Raw genomic sequence first — 24,218 nt, forward strand, 5'->3', positions numbered from 1 at the left:
ACAGGGAAGGATAGCTGGATCCCTCACAAGAGCAGTGTTGGGCTAATTTTTAACCCCGTGCTTCCAAGCCATTTTTTACTGTGCTAGGGGAGACCCATTCAAGCAATCCACTGTGCTTGTTTTCTATGAAGCACTTCTGGGTTTTCTCTTCTCTGACACCTGCGTATCATTGCTAGTTTTTCTCCAGAAATCGCTTGTTATACCATCAAGGTACTGTTGAACTCAGCTAGGTCTCTGTCAATGTTCCCTCTAAGCTCTAGAGTCTTGTGAGCAAAAAATTCTACTTTGTAAACTACTGGCATTAAAGTTGAGCTCTTGCATAAATTAGTGTGCTCTGGGGTTTTGAGCTGAGACAAAAATGTGTGAGCTGGAGGCTAAAAATATGTGAGCTAGCTCACACTAACTCAGCTTAGAGGGAACACTGGTCTTTTAGGATTGTTTCAGAGCATAGCCATGCTGGTCTTCAATAGAAGAGCTGGACCCAAATTCAGTAGCATCTTAAAAAGACCAACAAGATGTTCGAGAGTCTAACAAAGGGAGTTTTAACAAAGGGTAATCTCCTGAGACTGCATCTCTGCAGCTACCATGGACCTAAGCAGCAGTAGTTATAATTTTAGAAAAGCAGTAAGAACAAACCATGCCCATCAGCTCCTCTGACATGGCTGTTCTCTGCCAATTTGGTGCCCAAAGTAGCCACTCGGGCAGTGAACCAGACCTGGCAATCAGGGTACGTTCCAGATTCAGAGGAGGGGGGAGGCTGTTCACATGGCATAGGCAGACATCTAGGTTTTACAGGGATGTTTTGCTAGTCTTAAATCTATTCTTTTTCAAAATGATATTCCTTCTTAGCGGCTCTTTGTAGGGCTCCGTGTTTATGTCAGGGGTGGCCAAACTGTGGCTCATTCATACATATTGTGTGGCTGTCAAAGCCCCCACCACCTCAAAGGCCAACTTGAAGAAGGCATCTGTCTCTTTAAATCACTTCTCCAAGCCAAGCCAACAGGTGGCTTAAATAATGTTTTTAACATTAAGGTTGCTTTCTTTTTGCCTCCTCCCCCCATCTATTCTATTTTCCTTCCTTCCTGCTCTCAAACATCTGATGTTTATTCTATGCGGCTCTTGCGTTAAAAGAAGTTTGGCCACTCCAGTTTATGTCATACAAGTATCGGCTCTGTGCTAAAGTAAAAGGTGCTTCCAGGCTATTTTGTGAATGTTAATCCTGAGCGATTCTCTTTGCCTCACTGGAGATCTTCTGAGTTAATATTTTTGCAAGACACCTACAGAATACTGTCGGGAAGACAGGACTGACGTGTCATCCACAGCTACTTGGAGTTCTGCTTTCCCTCCTCTCTTCCTGTTTGACAGGTGTGGAAATGAAAACATCTTTGAAGTTTTGAGGTTGCACGCTCTGCTGACTTGAGTGGTCCCAGGGTGGTTCTGATCACCCCACGACAAGCAACTTCCCACTTATCAGGTCCCTGGGAGGCTTTCAGAAGAACAACCAAACTCAACGACTTTCTCAAACTTTTTATTTCAGGCTTCAAATCAAAAATTAGCCAAGAACTCTCAGTAATTACATTACATACATACATATATATATATTTAATATATTTATATATCTGTGTAGATATATAGATTAATTTATAGAGGATTCTTTTTTAATAGAAAAGGGACTTTCGCTTTCATTTGTTTGCACTTCCCCCCCAAATTGTAAATAAAAATAATAAAAGCCTCAAAGGAGGCAGAATTGGCCTATCCACGTCTTGTTTTCCATGGCACCATTCATTAAAAACAACCTTTCCCTTTTCTCTCCTCCCATAACTCCTCCTTCTATAACTTTAGTACTCTCCCAGCCCACTTCAGAACAGAGGAACTTGCTGTTCGGGGGGGGGGGGGGGGCAAGCCACTGATAGCAGAAAAATGCCCCCCACCTGTCGAAGTGGGAGCTGAATGTGCTCAAAAGGAGATGGCAGAGCTAACAACACATACACACAATAGCTTCTCTGCAGCTGCAGGGTGCCAGACCCCCAGCTAACAACACAGCACCCAAATTCTCGTTCCCTCCCAACCCAGCAGGCCTCTATAGAAAATCCAGGTCACAAGGAACTGTTTCAACCATCCTGTGCTCAAGTCAACTCTGCGATTGCAGCAACCAATGGAGTGGGGGGGAGGTCCTACCCAAAAGGCATCCTCCGCATAAGGCAGCATGCGGGGCTGTGTAGGCATGCTGGAGGGGCAAGGAACTGCCCAGCCATTGGCACGCCGGCTTGGCCCCGAGCCTGCATGACACAATTGATGTTACGGCATGCAAGGTTCTGAGTCCTGAACAGATCCACAGGTAGTCAAGCGCAGCAGTCCTTCAGAACGCAGTGCTGGCCATGCCGCCCGGGGCAAAGATCCGTGGCAGGCTATCGAGGGATTCTTCCAGCCGTCGGTGAGCGGATTTTCCATCTTCCCCTGCAAAAACAGACACTCCAGTCAGCAGACAATTAGGATACTGTTAACAAGCAAGATCTGCAGAGGTCACTGAGAGAGAGACACACCACGAAACAGGTTTACTAGCCTAGCTGTCGAAACACAGCAGCCTGAAAAGGGAGAAGGAACCCCACCTCCACTTAAAGGTTCTGTTGCTTGGAGCCAGTTCTCCATAGCCACAGGTGAGTGGCTACAAAGAGATCCAGTTTCCAACCCTCTCTAAAAATCCAATCCATTTTGGTTCAAGCCAGTGATGGCTTTACTAAGATTTCCTTAAATTTGGACCCAGAGCTCCTCAACAGACAGCAAGGACAGTCCAATCGATAGCTGGAATTTTTCTGCCTGGAGATGGTCACAGGCTTATTCTTTAGTTTTGGGATGGATAAGCTGGGCTGTTGATTTCTCCTATCCAGGGCCACAGTTTTCCATTTAAGCTTTTCCGGGCTTTGTCTGCAACAGACTGCTGAAACTTTTAAAATTCCTCTTGCATCCCTGTGCTGATCATTGCAATAAAAAGGGAAAGGTGCACCCGTGGCCTCTGCAAGCACTGAGTCGTTACCAACCCAAGGGGTGATGTCACATCATGACGTTTTCTTGGCAGACTTTTTGTTACGGGGTGGTTTGCCACTGACTTCCCCAGTCACCTACACTTTCCCCCCAGGAAGCTGGGTACTCATTTTACCGACCTTTACAGTTGTGGAAACAGAAGTCCTGTGTAGGACAAGTGCTCTGGTTCATGTTGGGAATCTTAGATACGGAAGTTGATCTAACTACTCCCCCCCCCAGGAATGGGCATAGATTTTTTCAGCCACGGGGCAAGCGCTGCTTCTTCCTGCCCTCGTTTTTCTACTAACATATACGTCATCAACACCTGCATTATTTTTTCAAGATCTCCCCCAAACCTGACTTTTCCCTCCTAGAAATGTTTAAAAAAACAACTTGAAACACTGCCTTAGGATAAAGGGAGAGACAGCTTCACAGGCCAGCCCATCTGCACAGCATAAGAACATAAGAGAAGCCATGTTGGATCAGGCCAATGGCCCATCCAATCCAACACTCTGTGTCACACAGTGGCCAAAAAAAAGGAGGTTCACAAGTGGGGCTAGAAGCCCTTCCACTTTGCCCCCCCCCCAAGCACCAAGAAAACAGAGCATCACTGCCCCAGACAGTTCCAATAATATGCTGTGGCTAATAGCCACCGATGGACCTCTGCTCTATATTTTTATTCAAACCCCTCTTGAAGCTGGCTATGCTTGTAGCCGCCACCACCTCCTGTGGCAGTGAATTCCACATGTTAATCACCCTTTGGGTGAAGTACTTCCTTTTATTCATTCTAACCGGACTGCTCAGCAATTTCATTGAATGCCCACGAGTTCTTGTATTGTGAGAAAGGGAGAAAAGTACTTCTTTCTCTACTTTCGCCATCCCATGCATTATCTTGTAAACCTCTATTGTGTCACTCTGCAGTCGACGTTTCTCCAAGCTAAAGAGCCCCAAGTGTTTTAACCTTTCTTCATAGGGAAAGTGTTCCAAACCTTTAATCATTCTAGTTGCCCTTTTCCAATGCTATAATATCCTTTTTGAGGTGCGGTGACCAGAATTGTACACAGTATTCCAAATGAGACCGCACTATCGATTTATACAGGGGCATTATGATACTGACTGATTTGTTTTCAATTCCTTTCCTAATAATTCCCAGCAGCCAGGTAGAGAGAAGAAAGGGAAATGGCTGAGTGACTGTCAAAACAGCCGATCAGCACTCTTGAAAACAGGAAGTGGTTACCCCAGCTTGGTTCAGTTGATATGTCTATTCAGAAAGGGGCGAGTGTGGATCCTTAGTGTGCTCACCCCTCATGTATGTCTGTCCTCATCCTAATTTGCAATTAAATGTGTTCACGAGCAGGTAGTCTGTCAGGCTACTTTAAGCAGATGATGTAAAGGAGACAACCGACTTTGGAACAACTATGTAGACTCTGGATGCGATCTACTATTTGGTGTGTGTTTAATTTCAGAGAGGAACTAAAGGGGAAACCTATGTCATGGTCACAGCCTAGTGCTCGGGAGCTACATGTGCCTTCCTTCCTTCCTGTCCTGTGGCTCTCTCAACCATCTGATGTTTATTCTATGTGGCTTTTACGTTGAGTTTGGCCATCCCTGGCCTAGGGTAAAACACTACATAAGGTCTGCTCTGGAACCTATTGTGAACAAAAAACCCCTCACAGACTATATCTGTATCACTTTACTTTTTGAGACTGTTCTAGCTAGGTAGCAGATCTACACTCCAGATTTACCTTGAATGTGAGCATTTGCACCTTCTAAATAAAGAAATGTATACTGCTCAGCAAATTAACTCCTCTTTCTTCCTCAAATCATCTGGACAATATCTGGATGTCTGCACTCCACTGCTGGTCCTCCATTACCAGAAAGGTCATGCTAGAAAAGCTTCTTTTGGCTGCCTTCTTGGCAGCTGTCAGACAATTCTCTCAAGGCTATTATTTAACCTTTCAATTTGCTGATTGTGCAGTTCAGAAATTAGCTGGAAGGCACAGGAAGCACCAGGGGGAAGAAAACACACATAAATGCTTCATGGGTTTTCACACACTCATACTTGGGCACCTTGCTGTGCCAGCCATTCCAGCCCTAGTAATTTTCCTCGTCTCCCATTTGCACTGGTGAAGAATCAGCATCATCTGAACAGCTTTCTGGTGCTGACAAGTCCATCACCCCCAGACATCTCCATCTAGCAGCGGCCTAAGCAGCCATAGAGGAGAGACGTGTGTGAACAGATGCCGATTCCCAAGATACAAATTTGTTCCAGACGTGAAGATACCATGTGTTGGTGAGCAGCTGACCATAGAAGTGGCAAGTCATAAATTAATAGGAGGGGGGGGGGAAGGGGTGCAAAACTGCTTACTAGTTCTGCTAACCTTCTGATGGCAACCCCTGGAAGCACTGGAAGGGGAAGCAGGGACACTGCAAAACTGGCATCACACCGAGAGTCGTGACGGCACTTCTGGCTGCATACCTGGAAGTGATGTCACAGCACTGTGTGATGCTGGTTTCCTCTGATTTTTGCTCCTACTGCTTCATCCAGCAGCAGCAACAGAGTGTATGTGTGTTTGTGTGAGGGGGCAGTTTGGCATCCTTAAATTCCTATGCATGGTCATTCACAAATATATTCACCTGAATTCTCCCTAGCAAAGTATACATAGGATTTCAGCCTTAGTGACTGGGCACGCCCAATGTCATGCTACTACAGTGGGTTAGGGTGAATGGTCAAATATCAAATGGTCAAATATTGGTCAGCTAAAACTACAGAAGTAATTAAGATACCAATTGAGACCTGCAACAGAGTTATGCTTAATGACATAAATGGATTCCACCTAGGACCTTCCTTTAATGCCCATGCAGTTGCATGGAATCCACCATGCTGCGAGCATGTTTCAGGAAGTCATGTGACAAGAAGGGGAAGAACCATAGTTGTGACTTCACCAAGGGGGGCATGGTTTCATGCTGCAAGCATGCATGGAACACTGGAGGGCTGACGGGGAGAGGAGGCTAGGCAAAAGGAAAGGAGACAAAGGACAGCTTTTGCATGTGTGTGTGTGTCTTTGAACCTGTACTAAAAAGAATCCTCTTTCCTGCAGACTGACTTTGCTTTGCCCCCCTGCTGATCCCCTGTGTTTACATGGGTGAGGAAATGCAGGAGCAATGGTGCCTTCTCTCTCTACTTGCACTAGCTCAAGATCCTCCCTAAAAGCAGCAAAATGGGGGGGGGGAAGCCCCGTAGGAGCTCATAAGCCAGCAGAAGAAGCTCTGCAGCCTGCTGAAGGTCCCCACCCTATGTGGTTGGAAGCCCTAGAGCAGGGGTGGTCAACGGTAGCTCTCCAGATGTTTTTTGCCTACAACTCCCATCAGCCCCAGCCAGCATGGCCAATGGCTGGGGCTGATGGGAGTTGTAGGCAAAAAACTTCTGGAGAGCTACCGTTGGCCACCCTTGCCCTAGAAGACTCAAGATTCCAGTCCCTCCCCTCGAGCTTCGCAGTGTATCGTGGCCAGATCACACAGCGGCCACAGAAAGCACAACAAATTCTGCTGTAGTCCTAATACTCCAGCGGTTGCGACGCTGCTTGTGCACTTCCTTCCTCTTGCGCTGGGTGTTTTCCAGTTCCTGTGCAGAGATGCCTGCAGCTGTAGCGTAAGGCCAGCAGGAAAAGTTACGCCATGTGGCTTCACTGGGAGGGGAGGGCATGTAGGGTCCCCTTGTTCCTCAGGGAGGAGTGTCTGCATGTGTAGGATTGCAACCCTTGCTGGGCTCAGACACAAGGGCAACTGAATCTTGTCAATTCGGAACATTTATACCTCACTTTTCGTAAGTTAGGTTTAGAATGTGTGGCTGGCTGGACGTCACCCAGCGTGGGGATCTGAACTTGGGTCTCCCATTTCCTAGTCCAGCGCTCTAACCACTACACCACTCTGTCTCTCTTCCCAGCATGCAATGCAGAAAGGCAGGGCTCCCACTGAACGTGAGGGTGTTCGTCACAATCCTTGATGGTAGTCAAGTAACAGGTGACTTGGTCAGCATCATAGTCCTGCGGTTATAGTTCCTTTTGGGGACTTCTCTTTCGCTCTCAAAAAGTTAACTGCTTGTGACTGAATGATTGCTTAGGAAGCTTGGAAACTGTCTGGGAGTGGAAAGAGCCATCAAGTCTCATTCAGTTTACGGCGATCCCATAGGGTTTCTAAGGTAAGAGATGAATAAAGGTGGTTTTGCCATTGCCTGCCTCCGCACAGCAGCCCTGGACTTCCTTGGTGGTCTCCCATCCAAATATGAGCCAGGGCCAACTCTGCTTAGCTGATGAGATCTGATGAGATCAGGCTCACCTGGATGAGCCACTGGCCTGATCCAATATGGCTTTTCTTATGTCTGGACCATCCGGGCTACATTTTAAAATTCCTCCCCTTCCTCCAATGAGCTCAATGGCAATTCTCTCCCCATTTTTTAATCTTCACAACCAGTCGAGATTTGAAAGAGAATGAGGCTACCTAGCAAGCTTCACGCCTGAATTTGAATCCAGGTCCCCAGCCACTGTTGCTTACCCACTACACTGCAAAATGTACCTGGCAGATCCTTGGAGCTACCAAATGTTTCAGTGTTCATACAAACAGAAATGGCACTTTTCGTTTGCGGGACAGATGGTCATTCAGACCACAGATCAACTAAGCTCATGCAGAGATCAGGATGCAGGAAAGCATGGGGATGGATCGATGTGAATCCAGTGCTGAAAAGATCACCTCTCCTTGTAGGTAGGCTACCTAGCATGAACAAGAGAATGCGCTTTCTTTGCGGTTGCTTCCACTTTACAGCAGGAGCTCTTTGGTCACTTCCACTTTATGGAAGGAGCTCACTAGAGAGATAAAGAAGAGGAGGAGGAGAAGATGATATTGGATTTATATCCCACCTTCCACTCTGAATCTCAGAGTCTCAGAGCGATCACAATCTCCTTTACCTTCCTCCTCCCTCACAACAGACATCCTGTGAGATAGGTGGGGCTGAGAGAGCTTTACAGCAGCTGACCTTTCCAGGACAACTACCAGAGCTATGGCTGACCTATTCCAGCAGGTGCAAGAGGAGGAGTGGGGAATCAAACCCAGTTCTCTCAGATAAGAGTCCGTGCACTGAACCACTACACCAAACTGGAGAGGGTCCCGGTCCTTTGAAACTTTCAAGGGCACTGTAAAGCTATGGTTCAGTCCACCAGAGCTTATAATGAGAACGTAAACTGCAGGCAGTTTATCAGTTTGGGCAGTTGAACTGGGGCTTTATTATTACTTGAATGTTTTTAAGTTACATATTGTAAAGCTGCCCTGACTGGATAGCCAAGGCTGGCCTGATCTTGTCAGATCTTGGAAGCCAAGCACAGTGAGCCCTGCTTAATACTTGGATGAGAGACAACCAAACAAGTCCACGGTTGCTACCCAGAGGCAGGCAATGGCCAACTCCTTCTGTTCGACTCTTGCCTTGAAAACTCTACACCATAAATTAGTAGCAAACACCCCCCCCCCCAAAAAAAGACCAGCTGTAAGCCTGCCTTGCGCTGTGAGGAGAAGTGGGGTATACAACACGTTGATTATTAAATAAATAAATGAAAAGCCCTAGTTGGATGAGAATTCCCAGAGCTTTTTTTGTAGCAGGAGCTCCTTTGCATATTAGGCCACAAACCCCTGATGTAGCCAATCCTTCTGGAGCTTACAGTAGGCCCTGTAAGTTCTTGGAGGATTAGCTACATCAGGTGGGTGTGGCCTTACATGCAAAGGAGTTCCTGCTCCAGAAAAAAAAAGGCCTGAGAATTCCCAACATAACATCACAGATCCTCAACAGGAAAGTCATTCCTCCAACGGTGATACAGACACACACACACACACGTGGACCCGGAACACAAATGCTCTAAGGAATGCCTACACACTTGGTAGTGGGGGGTGGGGGGGAAGGAAGTGTGCCACAGGAAAGACACAAATGTGATAAAGCTGGTGGTGGTGTAGAGGGGGGTGGGATCCAGGGCAGAGACACTGGCACAACAGGCAGGTGGGGCAAGGAAGGGGAGACAGACTGGCCAACGACATCCCAACCTGTGCAGCCGGCTCGTCGTGACCCGGAAGTCTACTTAGCCAATCTGATGGTTCTCTCAGTGCCATCTAACAAAGGACAAACAAAAGCGGCTTAGCGTTCTTCGCTTGGAGGTCCCCATGCCAGCTCTTGCGAAGTAAATAGCAAAACAGGGCAAAGAGCTCAGAGGAGATTCTATCCTCAGCCATGAAATCGAGCAGAGGACAGAAGGGGGGGTGGGCTCTGGCTCTGTGCTATGGCATCTTCTCGGCATGCAGAAAGTCCCGAAGTTCAATCCCTGGCATCTCCAGCTAAAAGGATCAGGTAGTAGGCCATGTGAAAGACTTTCACCTGGGACCGTGGAGAGCTCCTGCCAGTCTGAATAGATAATACTGATCTTGATGGACTGAGGGTCTGATTCAGTATAAGACAAGTTCATGTGATTCAGAGGGGGCAGGAGAAACTCAGCCTAAATCTTTCTCGGATGGTCCTAGTAGTGGGTCAGTCCTTACTATTAGGACTGACTCACTCCACCACTGCCAAGAAAGAAGCTTCATGGGAAGAAGAATCTCAGACTCAGAGCAGTCACAGTTTCCTTTATCTTCTCTCCCACCCCCACAACAGACACCCTATGAGGTAGATGGGGCTAAGAGAGCTCTTACAGCAGCTGCCCTTTCAAGGACAACTACCAGAGCTATGGCAGACCCAAGGTCATTCCAGGAGCTGGAAGTGGAGGAGTGTGGATTCAAACCCGGTTCTCCCAGATAAGAGTCCATGCACTTAACCGTTACACTGAACTGGCTCTGGTAAGCTATTCTCCGGTGGTCCTGGAGTGGGTCAGTCCTACTAGCAAGGACTGGCCCACTCCAGGACCTCTGAGAAAGAAGTTTCATGGGAAGTGAAACAAAGCTTCCAATTTATCCTCTCCCATTCTAGGCTAGCAAAAGCACTATGTAGCTTCCCAGGACAGAGTGGGTATTGCGTAGTGCTGCATGGATCCATACCTCCCCTCCACCCCCATCTGCCAGGGAAGACACCTGCCAAGGTTATGTTGTGGGGGGTGGGTAGAGAGAGAGACTCTTGTCCAGGCAGCAGGATACTCACCACACAGCATCAAGCTCTGTTTGGCTGCTTCCCGCACAGTCTCCTTATCAGTTTGGCACACGTACACCAGCTGCTCAATACTCTCCTTGGCCTATCGAGGGAGAGGAGACAAAAGAAAGATGATGCCGTCAGGTTCTAACTCTTTCTCTCCAACGACGATGGTGGTGGTAGTGGTGGGGGGAAGTGCCACCAAGTGACAGCCAGCATATGCCAAGCCTGTAGGGTTTTCAAGGCAAGAGACAAGGAGAGGTGGTTTGCCATTGCCTGCCTCCGCATAGCCACCTCCCGCTTCCTTGGGGATCTCCCATCCAAATATACTAACAGGGGCGGGCCCTGCTTAACTTCCAAGATCTGGAGAGATCAGGCTTGCCTGGGCTGCCCAGGTTCAGGCCAACCCACAATTCAGGACTGCATTAGAAAGTACAGAGCATTAAAGCAAATATGACATTTTGGGTCGATAGAAACATGGGCTCTTCCACACCAAGTCTGCCTTTCTCCCCTCTGGATAGGGAGGAACCGAGGAAGATTCCGCAAGCTAGTGGCAGCTGAGTAACCATCACATTTAGTCTTTTTCTCCTTCGCTTCTCACAGGTATTTAAAGGCCTGGATGGTCCTAGAGGTGGAAGCCCTTGGCCAATGGGGGAGGTACTTGTGAATTTCCTGCATTGTGCAGAGGGTTGGACTAGATGACCCTGGAGGGACCTTCAAACTCTATGATTCTATTACTTTTGTCCTTCCACTCTGTGCCTAAAGCGGGGAAGAAGAGCTTGCTACCAGAGAGGTGGGAAAAGACAGGAAGTCCTGCTTTGATTCTGGAGCCTTCCCATCTTGTTTGTGAGTTTATTTTTTTTTTCTGTGCTCTGCTCAGATACAGAAAGCAAAGTATTTCCAGAAAAATCCTTGACTCCAGGTTGACAAAGGTGGGAAAATGCTAGCTTTTGAGCTCAGTTTAATGCAAACCTTTACCTTAAGGCAGCCCAAAGCTGCACAAGCAGCAATTCGTGTTTGCACTTCTTCGTCCTCCAGCTGTTCAAGGTAACTCACCAGGGCCTAAGGGAGAACAATACATCAGCCTGCTTTTTGCAATGCAAGACAACCCCTTCCCAGTAAAGGCATCCATGAGACATCTGTTTACAATTGGTTTAAATCTGATTAAGCAACATGGCACCCAACCAAAGCATTTGGGGAACTGTAGTTCTGGGACACATCTAGAGATGTGTTACCAAAGACATCTCCAAGACTATTCGTGTTTGCACTTCTTTTGCAGAACTACAGTTCTCTGGGGGAAACTGACAAGCAACTGGTTCCAATCTGCTTCATCATCATCTGCTTCATTTATAGTCCTTTCTCACAAAGCCTCAAGGCAGATCACATAATTCCTGGTGGCGGAGAGTGCTGTCAAATCACAGATGACTGACTACACAGCATCTTCAAGGCAAGAGACAAACAGACGGCTTGCCATTGCCTGCTTCTGCATAGAAAATCCTTTACTTTCTTGGTGGTTTTCCCAACCAAGTACTAACCAGGGCCCAGTCTGCTTAGCTTCTGATATCCAATGAGATCGGACTAGCCTGCACCATGAAGGTCAGGGCACAATTACTAACCATGCAATAAGAGTATTATAAACCATACAATGAACATTGAATAAATATGCTCAAAACATTTAGAAACCAATGCACTAAAAACTGTAGATGTAGTTCCCAAGCTGTGACCTGGGGCTCGTTAGTACAAGGGGCTCGTGAATGCATCCAGCATGGGCAAGTTTCCACCTTGCTCCACCTGTGCCTTCCTCCAGGGGTCGCCATGTCCCCCCTCAACTCTAAGATCATAAGAGAAGCCATGTTGGATCAGGCCAATGGCCCATCAAGTCCAACACTCTGGATCACATAGTGGCCAAAAAACCCAGGCGCCATCAAGAGGTCCACCCATGGGGCCAGGACACCCGTGGAGCTAGGACACTGTTGCTCTCCCAAGCACCAAGAATATAGAGCATCCCTTTTCCAGACAGAGAGTTCCATCTATACCCTGTGGCTAATAGCCACTGATGGACCTCTGCTCCATATGTTTATCCAGTTTCTGTGTCGGCCTGGCTGTCAGCAGGGCTTCATCCACCAGCTGGCTTGCCACAGTGCAGTTGCGCTTCCCAACAGGGACTGCCTGCTCTGAGCCTCCATCCAGAGGCCCCAGGTGTGCACCAGCCCAGTCAGGACTGCTTGCCTACTCTCAAGGAGAACTGCTTCTCGCAAAAGGCTTGGCACTTCTATTGGAACCCATTGCCCATCCCCGCCCATTTCCAGCTACAGCCTGAAATGCCAGCATCCTTTAATACATGCAACAGATCTGTATAATCTATATGATGAAGAAGACGACGACATTGGATTTATATTCCGCCCTCCACTCAAGAGTCTCACAATCTCCTTTATCTCCCTCTCCCACAGCAGACACCCTGTGAGGTGGGTGGGGCTGAGAGGACTCTCACAGCAGCTGCCCTTTCAAGGACAACCTCTGCCAGAGCTATGGCTGACCCAAGGCCATGCCAGCAGATGCATGTGGAGGAGTGGGGAATCAAACCTGGTTCTCCCAGATAAGAGTCCGCACACTTAACCACTACAACAAACTGGCTCTAATAATAATTACAAACAATTCAGCAGAGCCAAACTGCAGAACAATGCAATACAGTTTGTAAAAACGTCCGGTTCCAGTCGACGAGGGAGGATATCTGAGCTGCAGCTCTGCCTTTTCAGGACAGTATTTTAATTTTTTCTTAATATTTACGCAGCTGATTGTAGCATATTTTATATGTAACCAGTTAATAGACTGTTTATCTTTTACGTGAGAAATCTTTGTGAGCTGGCTGCTAGCTTTTTGACTTAAAACTGTTTGTCCTCCCGGTCGTTTACTTCGGAACTGGGGGATTCAATTAGCAGGTCTGTTATGACAAAGAGTATATTGAGAAACTCTGCAATACAGTGTGTAGTGTGGGTGTGACCCTTGAAAAAGCAGGCACGATCCTCTCTCGACCTACAGACTGCCTCCCTGCAACTTTCCCTGGATACTTACCCTCTCCCGGAAGCCAGGGTTCTCCGACAAGGTACGCAGTTGCGCTGACACGGCCCCAACGACTTTGCTGTTTCCTTCCACAAGCAGGAGGCTCAATGCCTTCAGCCCATCCTTGCGGAGCCGGCTCTCAGGCATGCGCTTCAAAGCCTTCAGGACCACATCCTGGTCGTCAGAGTTCAGGTTCTGGGCTAGCAGCACTACAAAGGCAAAGAACAGACAAAGAACCACAGGTAAGCATTATGCTGACCAGGTATGGGGATCCAGAACCAGAGCCACCTTGCTTGGGGGAGGGGCCGTAGCTCATCTGCTTGGCATGCAGAAGGTCCCAGGTTCAGTGGGAAAGCTCCAAGCAAGCAAGCAGGGAAGGACAGGATGATATGGATCCTCTGCCCAGGCCTCTCCAAAACCTCAAACTGGCCCTGGCATGGCACACAAGGGCAGGAGGAAGGGAATGTCCACATCAAAACAGGTTTGTGCAGGGTGTCTGAATGCAGCTTTCGGCTCTCCTGCTTCACAGAAAAAAAGTAACTCTTATCATGCAAAGCATTTATGCATCCAGGGATTCTTATAGCAACTAGGTTAAGCTGTGGCATGACAGCCTGCTTGAAGCAAATAGGTCTGTTTGCACATGCAATTCATTGCTTGAGGTTGAAGTCACCAAGTGACAAGTGCACAAGAACTCCTCCCCCACCCCAGATCCACAGTCTTCAGATGGCATACCTTCCTCTGCCAACTCCAAGATGTAGGAGTCCAGCGTTGACGTGGGCAGAGTCTCGAAGTGGCTCCAGTACTGGAAGACGGTCACCTGCTCTGCTTGGCAGCCTCCCTGGCGCCTGGGCAGCCTGCGCTGCAGAAGCTCTTCCACCAGTTTCACGCCCACTAGAGCCAAAAGGAACATCAAGCAATTCATGAACTCTCACATCGCAAGCACTGGCATAGCATCCAGACACTTGGAGGATCTTCCGTTTTGGATGGGACCAGGGATTTTTTTGAGCAGGACTGCACAGGAGCACAGTTCCAGCAGCCTTTGGCATTAGGGGGTGTGGCCTAATATGCAAATGAGTCCCAGCTGGGCTCTTTAAAACAAAGCCAGCCCTGTGCGAAGCAATGGTCACGTTAGGGGTGTGGCCTAATATGCAAATGAGTTCCTGCTGGACTTTTTCTACAGAAAAAGTCCTGGACAGGACCAAGAAGGGGTGGTGGTGAGGGAAGATAGACGTAAGAGTGGCATGGCAACAACAACCAAAATTTTGTGTGCAGACACAGCACAGCTCAGTGGTCCCAACGGCAACAGAAAAGCGGGTACGGGTGTGGATCCCACAGACTCTCGGCCAGTCTTGCGCAGCACTTCAAGGCGAGAGGGGTGCATCAACCCCAATGCCAGCCTAGAAACCATTCCTTCAATAGAAGTGACTTCTGTTGCATTCCTGGTCTGCCCTCATCAGCACACCAGACACTCAGAGATCGAGACAGGCAGCCATGTTAGTCTGTCTTTAGCAGCACAGAAAAGCAAGAGTCCAGTAGCATCTTAAAGACTTAACAAAATTTGTGGCAGGGCAGGAGCTTTCCAGCATCACTGCTCATGAAAGCTCAAACCCTGCCACACGTTTTGTTAGTCTTTAAGGTGCTACTGGGTCCTTACTCTTTTCTGCTGCTACAAACACTTATGGAAACTGGCATTAGGCACAGAATTCAGGTAAGTCTTGCAGTGACTAAGCAGATAAGTCAGATAGTTTGTATGGAATTCAGCTAAGTCTTATAGTGAAACCTTAAGCATGGCTATACCGTTCTAAGCCCACTGACTTCAATGAGGTTTGCAGAGGGACTGAGGGGACATAGTCAGCAACTGAGGGCTGCACTGATAAGAAGGTTGCTGGCACAGAAGCATCAAGGCTATACTGCACCATACTTTAGAAAGCAATCCAATGAGGCATGCCAGTTTATTCCTCTGGCTTAAAAACTCAAACTGCAAGTCAGTTTGGTGTAGCGGTTAAGCGCTTATCTGGGAGAACCCAGTTTGATTCCCCACTCCTCCACTTGCACCTGCTGGAACGGCCTTGGGTCAGCCATAGCTCTCATAGGAATTGTCCTTGAAAGGGCAGCCGCTGCAAAAGCTCTCTCAGCCCCACTCACCTCACAGGGTGTCTGTTGTGTGTGCGTGGGGGGAGAGATTGTGACTGCTCTGAGACTCTTGAGTTTCACAGTATAGGGTGGGATATAAATCCATTATCATCTTCTTCATGATTCAGAGGACACTACATTGCAACAGTTCCCATTTCCTTTGAAAAGAAGCTAGTCAGTTAGCTATCTTCCGTGTTCTCCTTCCGGGAAAAGAGGGCTGGGCAGATATGAAAATAGTTTCAGGTGGGATAACATGTCAGTCCACAGCAGTAGAGCAAAACTGGAGCCCAGCAGTACCTTAAAGAACAACACTTTTTTCAGGGTATAAGGTTCATCCCTCAAAGCTCCCTTTGTCATATAGGAAGCATGGGTACTCATCAAGATTGTTCATTTCATCGGCAACCATGAGAGGGAGGGCAGGAAGGGCTGCATCAGTGCTTAGTTCTCATGGCCCCTTCTTACATGTCCAGGGAAATGCTGATTGCCACTTTGGGGCTAGAAAGCAATTTTCTCCAAGCCAGTTTGGCCAGGGATCTTGGAGGGTTTTGGGTTTTTTTTTTTTGCCATTTTCTGGGTAAGGAGCAGGGGTCACTGGGGATGTGGCAGGGAGGTATTTGTGAATTTCCTGCATTGTGCAGGGAGTTGGATTAGACGACCTTGGAGGTCCCTTCCAACTCTGTGATTCTACATGGAGTATGTCAGATGGTTGCACACATTCAGAATGGCTGGGCAACCAGCTGAAAGAAACAGGCATTCAGGCAGCACCTATCTGGCTGCCATGGGAGCATTACCAGACAGAGACAGACAACTGAAATCCTGATTTGGGGAACCTCAAGCAAGTAGCTGTTATAGGCTGGCAACATGAACAATTTCAGGGACCAAAGTGGAACAGAGAAGGGTCTTCTAACAGCCAAGGGAATTAGTGGCAGTCATTATTTTGCTAGTCATGTGAGAAGAGGCAGAATCATGCGACCAAACTAAACAATTAATTCAGGCTGCAAATCTACATACAATTATACAATTTGATACAGATTCTAGATCTCTGGTGCATGGAGGGTGTTGAGCCTGAGGCACACTCACCTGCATCTGCCAGGCCTTGCTGCCGTTCGTTGATTCGTGCCATGTATTGAGAGCTTAGTGTCTTTAGGAACCGCTCCACAGGGCAGGTATACACATTAGGGATGCTCACGCAGCTATCCCAGAAGGGTAACACCCCCTCCTTCCGTGTGGAGTACTGAACCACTGAGAATAGAGAGAGCACAAAATCAGTTTGGAACTAGAGCTGCCATGACAGATCCAGCAGACAGAGATGCTTTCTCTGGAGGACAAAGTCTCTCGCTTCAGGGGAAGGCTGCTCCCTCCAAAGAAAAGCATCTCTGTTAGTAGAACATATATCTGAGATCAAGCCCACTACCTGCAAACTTTTGTCTTTCCTCCCACCTGTCCAAAAAGTGCCCTACAGTGTACATATTACACCAGGAGTTGCTGTGCTCAGAAATAGTCTTGTCAAATGGGGACAGGAAAGGTGTGTCTGACTACAAGGAAACTGCTTCTGAATGTCTGCAATGGAAGCCAGCCATGCACAGCCCTGACTGGTTGGTGCCTGTGAAGTCACATCATCTTCACCTGCCGACATATCAATTTTGTAACTTTTTAAACACAGATCTTGCCTTGCTTGATGTTAAATCAAGTAAGAAATTAAACTGAGCAAGGAAGTATATAGAGCATTCTTCAACAAAAAGCAAGCAGCCCACTTAAAACTCTAACTGTTGTGAGCTGCCGTGAGCCTGTTAGGAGAGGGCGGGATATAAATTTGATTAAATAAATAAATAAATTTGATAAAATAAATAGGAAGGGGGTGGGATGGATGATTAAATTGGTGCTGGCAACCAAATGAAACAGGACTCCCGCTGAGTTCTATAATTCCAGACTAATTCTATTCATCTACTCTTAACAACTAATAAGAATTTATTCCAGCCCAGGCATTTGTGAGCCACAGCTCATTTCATCGAACGCATGAAGCATTTAAGGTGCTGTTGGACTCCTGTTCTGATTGGCTGCAACAGACTTCTAATTTGACTTCCGATTAGAGTTGCCAGTAAATGTGTCCATCTTTAAAAAGCAACTGTGGGAGAAAGTAGGATCCACTTGCTTGAGAAAAAAAACTGTGACCGCTGTTTATGGTGATGTGTGTCATACAACAGTGTGCGGTGCCCTGGGTATAACTTTTGCTCATCACCATCCTTCCCACAAAGGAAAAAGGGCCTTCCCAGAGAGCCAGTCTGGTGTAGTGGTTAAGCATGCAGACTCTTATCTGGGAGAACTGGGTTTGATTCCCCACTCCTCCACTTATGGCTGCTGGAATGGCCTTGGGTTAGCCATAGCTCTTGTAGGAGTTGTCCTTGAAAGGGCAGCTGCTGTGAGAGTCCCCTCAGCCCCACCCACCTCACAGGGGGAAGGAGATAAAGGAGATTGTAAGCTGTGGGGGAAGGAGATAAAGGAGATTGTAAGCTGCTCTGAGACTCTGATTCAGAGAGAAGGGCGGGGTATAAATCTGTGATCTTCTTCTTCTTCCTACAAAGGAAAAACACCCACTTCTCCTGGAACTACACCCCCAGGAAGTGAGTAGTCTTGGATTCATGCTCATAGTACACTTCCTTACCTTCCTCAGCAGAATTGGCTGTCCCTGACCGTTCTTCCACCAGGCGGCAGACCATCTCCAGGACTTGAGCTTCCCTAGCCAGCCTGTCGAGCGCATACATTTCCCGGCAGCGCAGTGGTCCAAAATTGCCAAGTTTCTACAAATCAGATGACAAGCACCACAAAAACTCATTTCTAGCTGGTTCATGTTTTGTGTGCAGAACAACACGAGAAGGAGAGCTCAGCTGTAAGGCTCAGAGAAAGCAAACTGTGCAATACCACATTGCAAAAACACAGTAAGGACTAAAGAACAGATGCAAGTCAAGACAGCTTTAAACAGCTCCACAGAGTGAATGGGACTGGGGGATATGCCACAGCCAAGGTTCTACTGATAGTGTAAGAAATATCTTGGTAGATCAGACCAAGTGCCCACCTAGGTTTGCCCTGTTTCTCCACTAGTGATCACCCAGGTGCTACCGGAAACTCACAAGCTGTGCATGCAAGTGACTCTTTCAGTTCCATGGCTAGAGCCTGGGGTCACCTCTGGAATTCTCACACAGAGTTGCGGGCAAAATGGCTGCCACAGAAGGTGGAGCCAAACACATTGAGGAAGCCCAAATGCAGGGGTAAAAAGAGGGATCATTTAAATAAAATATACACTGGGAAAGAGGTATGAGAGACAATAAAACAGTGTGGTGACAGCTGTCTCTGAAACGACATTATTTTCATCTGCATAGCCAACGGGGTCTTCAGTGGCTGATCAGAAGCCCTGCCAGGTAAGAGTCCCCAACATTCTGGAAACACTTGGTGGGCAGGCCCGTGATGTCTGTTATACAACAGTGTGTGGTGCCCTGGGTATAATTTTTGCTTGTCACCACCCTTCCCACAAAGGAAAAAGGGCTTTGCCACACAGGAAAAATACCCACTTCTCCAGGAATTACACCTCCAGGAAGTGAGTAGGGGGGCCGTGGGGGCACTGCCCTTTGATTTCCAGGCAGGCCCCCTCGACTCCCAGGCGGCCCTCCAGGGTGCAGCCTGCTTTTTCTCTTTTGCTTTTTGCCATGGCTGAGCCAGCGAAGTGGCAGTTGGTGCCAGGAGAGCTCAGTAGGACACAGTGCACTGCAGCAGCAAAAGCAGCAGGCGGAGAGAAGGGAGGTAGAGGAAGCCACATGGAATGTGCCAGGGAGGGGGTGATGGATGGAGCTGCTGGCTGCAAAGCACCAGGGTGGGGGAGAGGGAGATGGAAGGAAACCCCCCGGCTTGCATGCAAGGTGCAGTCCCTTCTTGACTCCAAAGTTTGAGGCTTGGCTGCCTTGACTTAGCCACATTCAGAGCCCCCAGCTTTTGCCCCTACCCAAGAAAGCTTCTGAGAAGCAGCAAGCTCTGGATGGAAAAGGGTGCTCCCTGACTTTTTAAAAAAGCTCCCCGGCTTTTAAAATCCTGGCTACGGCCCTGTTGGTGGGCACCAAGAAAGGGAGGGACAGTGGCTCAGTGGTAGAGCATCTGCTTGGGAAGCAGAAGGTCCCAGGTTCAATCCCTGGCATCTCCAAAAATGGGTCCAGGCAAATAGGTGTGAAAAACCTCAGCTTGAGACCCTGGAGAGCCACTGCCAGTCTGAGAAGACAATATTGACTCTGATGGACCAAGGGTCTGATTCAGTATAAGGCAGCTTCATATGTTCATATTGCAAGGCACTGTTGTGCCTAAGGGTACCGCACTGGAAACCGGGTCTAATTTCTCCTGTGACATTATCTTGAACTGCAGCCTTTGCCAACACTTTTCCTGTTAGTAGAGCAGGAGCCTCGCCAACAGATGTGCAGAGCACCAAAAGCAAAAGAAACACAGCTGGAACAGGGGGAAGGTTGCAAATGGAAAGGACCTTTCACTGTGCCCTCACCAGCAGCAGGCCATTGCAGTAATTCAAATGCAGAACCACGGCCCTGTCGAGGAACTCGCTGCCCGTGCTCATGGGTTCCGGACTGCTCTCTGAGGGAAAGCACCCTGCTGTTTCTTCGCCAGCAGCATCACCAGATCCTGGTACCCTGTTCAAAGGCACAGGCTGTGCACTACTGGCTCGCCTGTGAAAAGATGCAGATGAGGTAAGCACATCTCCAGAGCCCAGTGTTCCGTTGCCTTGGCTCACGCAGGCTTCACCAATCAGCACGTGCAAGCAAGAGTGACGTGGCTGGGAGAGGAGAAGGGTTGTAACTCAGAGGGAGAGCATCAGCTTGGCACGCAGAAGGTCCCAGGTCCAATCCCCAGCAGCTTCTGTTAAAAGCTAGTAAGTAATGGGAAAGACCTCTGCCTTGAGACCCTAGAAAGCTGCTGCCAGCCCGATTGCCCAGTATAGATGCAATAGAAGGCAGATTTCTGTGCTCCCATGATCCAGCACATACGCAACCCAAGAAAGCCTCTGAACACATCTAACATCTTAGCCAGATAGGTGAGACTCCAGGATTTCAAGAGACAACCCAGAAGTTCTGCCCTTGGCAAAAAATTTTTCTTGCTGTGCGGTCGCTGCTAACTTATGGTATTCTATAGGGTTTCCTAGGAAAGAGATGTTCAGTGGTGATTTGCCATTGCATGCCTCTGATTTCCTTGGTGGTCTCCTATCCAAGTACCAGCTAGGGCTATTCCGGTCAGGGGTCACAGCCCAGGGTGATAAGATGCAGAAAGCTGAAACAGTATCAAGCACTAGTCACAAGATGGCGCTGTTGAAGCACATCCTGCAGGGAACCACCTGTCAGGCAAGGCTGCACAGATTTCTGGTTTTAGGTAGTTGAAGAGGGCCAAACAAGATGAAGAAGATCTATGATCAGAGCTCCTGTTTTAAACTAATTGCATCTCCCTCCCACCCTCTCTCTCTCTATGGAAGAAGAAAACGACGACAACATTGGTTTATATATTCTGCCCTCCACCCTGAATCAGAGTCTCAGAGCGGCTTACAATCTCCTTTATCTTCCTCCCCCACAACAAACACCCTGTGAGGTGAGTGGGGCTGAGAGAGCTCTCACAGCAGCTGCCCTTTCAAGGACAACTCCTACCAGAGCGGGGAATCAAACCCGGTTCTTCCAGATAAGAGTCCGCACACTTAACTACTACACCAAACTGGACATAACCCATTAATGTTACTCTCTCTCTTTTGGGTTCTGTATACTATATCCCAGGAAGAAAGTTGGCATGGTGTAGCCCAATCTTGGAAGCTAGGCAGTTGGTGCTTGGAAGCAGATCACCAAGGAAGACTGGAGTCAGTTCTTAGATGAGAGACCTCCAAGGAAGGCTCTGCAGAGGAAGGCACCGGCAAACCACCTTTGCTTCTCACTTGCCTTGAAAGCCCCTTACTGGGGTCATTTCTTAGATGGGAGACCACCAAGGAAGACTCTGCAGAGGAAGGCAATGGCAAACCCCCTCTGCTTCTCACTTGCCCTTGCTGGGGTCAGCTCTTAGGTGGGAGACCACCAAGGAAGACTCCAGAGGAAGGCACTAGCAAACCACCTCTGCTCCTCACTTCCCTTGAAAGCCCCTTGCTGGGGTTGCCAAAAGTCAGCTGAGACTTTATGGCACTTTATAATGCACACATTCTCTCTACCCCTGCCAGGCCAGAAGCCCATTCTATTCAGATGGTGCTGGATTTATGCCCTTGAGTCAGGTGTATTATAGCACCTACTTCTGGATCACTATATAGAGAGTGTACCAGCCTCTTAAGAACACAGAAGACGGTTCATCCTCCAATGGAACACAGGGGAGAACATTTACCTGGTGGGCAATATGCACAGCTCACAGAGCAACTCTTGATGGTCAGCAAAAGGGCCTTTCCCTGGGCATTCCTTGTTCCTGTAGAGTGTGGTGAGTATCTTTGGCTAAGAGTCTTAACACTGTAGGTCCTGAACCGTGATTGTGTGAATAAGCCCAGCAAGGAAACAAAGGATAGCAGGATCCTTTGAGTCAAACTTCACTACCCATGTATCAAGGTATTTTCCAGTTGCTGCCATAGTCGCATACCTTTCCAACGCCTTTCCTTTCCAGCACCTGATACCTTTCCAATCTCACCCCCGAGACCCACTGTGGGTCAGGATCTCCCCCCCACCCCAAGCACTTCTTCTGCATAATGTCCACTGGCTGTGTTCCCTAGCAACTCAACCACAGCCTGGTCCATCCCAACTCACCCTTCTTCGTCTCCCTCCGAATCATCTGTCTCAGCAGCATTGAGGAAGCTGAAGCTTTCCAGCGCGTGTTCCACCGTCAGGCTGGTGCTGGAAGCCCGGCTCAGGCATCTCCCTTGCTTTTGCTGTGAGATGGGAAGGGGTGGGGGAGACAGAAAGGAAAGAAAATAGCACAGATCTGTTCATCTATTTGGGCTTTTCTCTGTTGCAGCTCTAAGTGCACCTTCCCCATCCACTTGCCATTTCCTGCCTCTGTGACTGCAACCACTTGAGCTCGGATGTTGAAAAGAGAGGAAAAAGGGAGCAAGAGAAGAGGAGGGGGAGGACATGAAAAGAAGAGAGCAGATCCATTTCCAAAAGCAAGAGGAGATGGGGCCAAGTATCAGCATACCTCTTGAGTATGTGGTGTTTATTTATGCTCTTTTACTTTATTAAAGTATGTATACTCTACATTTTTTGTGGCTCGAGGAGGCTTACAAATCCAAATCTGAGATACACAGAGGGAAATCCTCCCCCTGCACCCAAAGTGCTTGCAGCTGACACGCTGTCAATAGCCCCAGAAAACAAAGAAGCCTTGTAGGGCCTTCTAAACACATCTAGAGATGGTTTTCCCCCTCCCCCTTCACCTCCTCAGGGAGCCCATCTCACCACCTAAGAGATTTGGAAGGAAGTTTATTTTAGAGGTTTATAGAATAGCAGGTCACAAACTAGCCATATATATATAATTGAAATATGCTACCCTACTGGCTTTGCTAAAAGGTTGCTCCAGAAGGGTAGATGTGTTGGTCCACTGGAGAAGACACAAAATAGGAGCCTTGCAACAAAAACTTGTGTGTTTTTTTTATTCTAGGACTAAATATGTTGTAGACTAGGGCTCACCTTTGATAGACACATTTTGTTCCTCAGCACATCACAACAGTACTAACTTTACTCACTACCACAAAATGACCCCACGAAGACTGACAGACCTCTACAAAGTTGATTATTGTGGATCCACAGAGGCTGGCCTATTGCCCACCTTTCAAAATTGTATTTTTGTTTGTGTGTGTGCATGGATGCCTGGAACTTATGGTGACCCCTACTGGGCCTTGGAGGATGTTCAGAGAAGTGGCTTGATACAGCCTGCCTCTGCCTCCCACTCCTGGTATTCTTTGGTGGCCTCCCTTCCAAGTACTTGCCAGGGTCTCGGCCCTGCTTAGCTTCCAAGATCTGATGAGATCGGGCTTGCCTGGGCTATCCAGCTCAGGGCAGGTGAAACAGTTCTCTTGAGGGACAGCAAAACCAACCACAAAATAACATTTGCAACAAGTTTAATTTTTTTTTTAAAAAAAGGTGGGTTAGAGATCTACCATTCATGCAAGTCAGCTGCATATGCACTTCTCAAGAACAAAATATATTTAATATTTCTGCTTTGAAAGACCCATTTTATTGGGTAGCATTCTTGATGCTGAATATAAACTCTTCAATAGATTTTATTTTATTATCATGGTTAAATGAGGTCTTTCCCTCTTTTGTGGCATCAACTAAGTAGAACTTAATAATAATGCAGTGGGGGGCAGAAAAAAATGCCCGCTGTCTTTCTAAGATTCCAGCTACCGGAATCTTAACGGGGAACTAGCATTGGGTCAAAGCACCTAAGTAATTTCAGGTTTCATTCAAGTAAGCCAACAAAAGCATCTATCAGAAAACCAATCTTTGAGCTCCCTCAGTCCTGGGAAGACAAGTCCAAAAGTTCTGTGAGCAAAGTCTTACATATGAACCGGGGTGGAATTCTAGCAGAAGCTCCTTTGCATATTAGGCCACACACCTTTGATGTAGCCAATCCTCTAAGAGCTTACAAGGCTCTTTTTAGTAAGCTCTTGGAGAACTGGCTACATCAGGGGTGTGTGGCCTAATATGCAAAGAAGCTCCTGCTAGAATTTCACCCCTGCATATGAAATGCAAGGAAAATACTTTCCTGTTCTCTGCACTTCTGCATCATACTTCAACACAGAGCTTAAGTGTCACCCTCTGCTTTGCCCTGCCCCCTCTGGGCTTCTGATGTGAAG

At 47.8% G+C, this 24,218-nt stretch overlaps 1 protein-coding gene across 2 annotated transcripts in view; it reads right to left on the reverse strand.

The window, feature by feature from the left end:
• Positions 1 to 1,512: 1,512 nt before the first annotated feature.
• RIPOR1 (RHO family interacting cell polarization regulator 1) overlaps positions 1,513 to 24,218 on the reverse strand; it is a 73,986-nt gene continuing 51,280 nt past the window's right edge. The window contains exons 12-21 of one of the 2 annotated variants that reach the window (XM_060254434.1): positions 22,174 to 22,295; positions 19,905 to 20,085; positions 18,030 to 18,165; positions 16,448 to 16,609; positions 13,967 to 14,125; positions 13,247 to 13,443; positions 11,153 to 11,236; positions 10,187 to 10,277; positions 9,106 to 9,171; positions 2,320 to 2,457 (exon numbers count right to left, since the gene is read on the reverse strand). In XM_060254434.1, the coding sequence (XP_060110417.1) occupies positions 9,137 to 9,171; positions 10,187 to 10,277; positions 11,153 to 11,236; positions 13,247 to 13,443; positions 13,967 to 14,125; positions 16,448 to 16,609; positions 18,030 to 18,165; positions 19,905 to 20,085; positions 22,174 to 22,295 (1,167 nt within the window). In that variant the 3' untranslated portion in view covers positions 2,320 to 2,457; positions 9,106 to 9,136. Of the gene's footprint in view, positions 2,458 to 9,105; positions 9,172 to 10,186; positions 10,278 to 11,152; positions 11,237 to 13,246; positions 13,444 to 13,966; positions 14,126 to 16,447; positions 16,610 to 18,029; positions 18,166 to 19,904; positions 20,086 to 22,173; positions 22,296 to 24,218 lie in introns of both variants that reach the window. The other variant, XM_060254435.1, reaches the window with a different exon arrangement.

The sequence above is a fragment of the Heteronotia binoei genome, chromosome 14 (genome assembly GCF_032191835.1).
Source record: "Heteronotia binoei isolate CCM8104 ecotype False Entrance Well chromosome 14, APGP_CSIRO_Hbin_v1, whole genome shotgun sequence".
Lineage (NCBI taxonomy): Eukaryota > Metazoa > Chordata > Lepidosauria > Squamata > Gekkonidae > Heteronotia > Heteronotia binoei.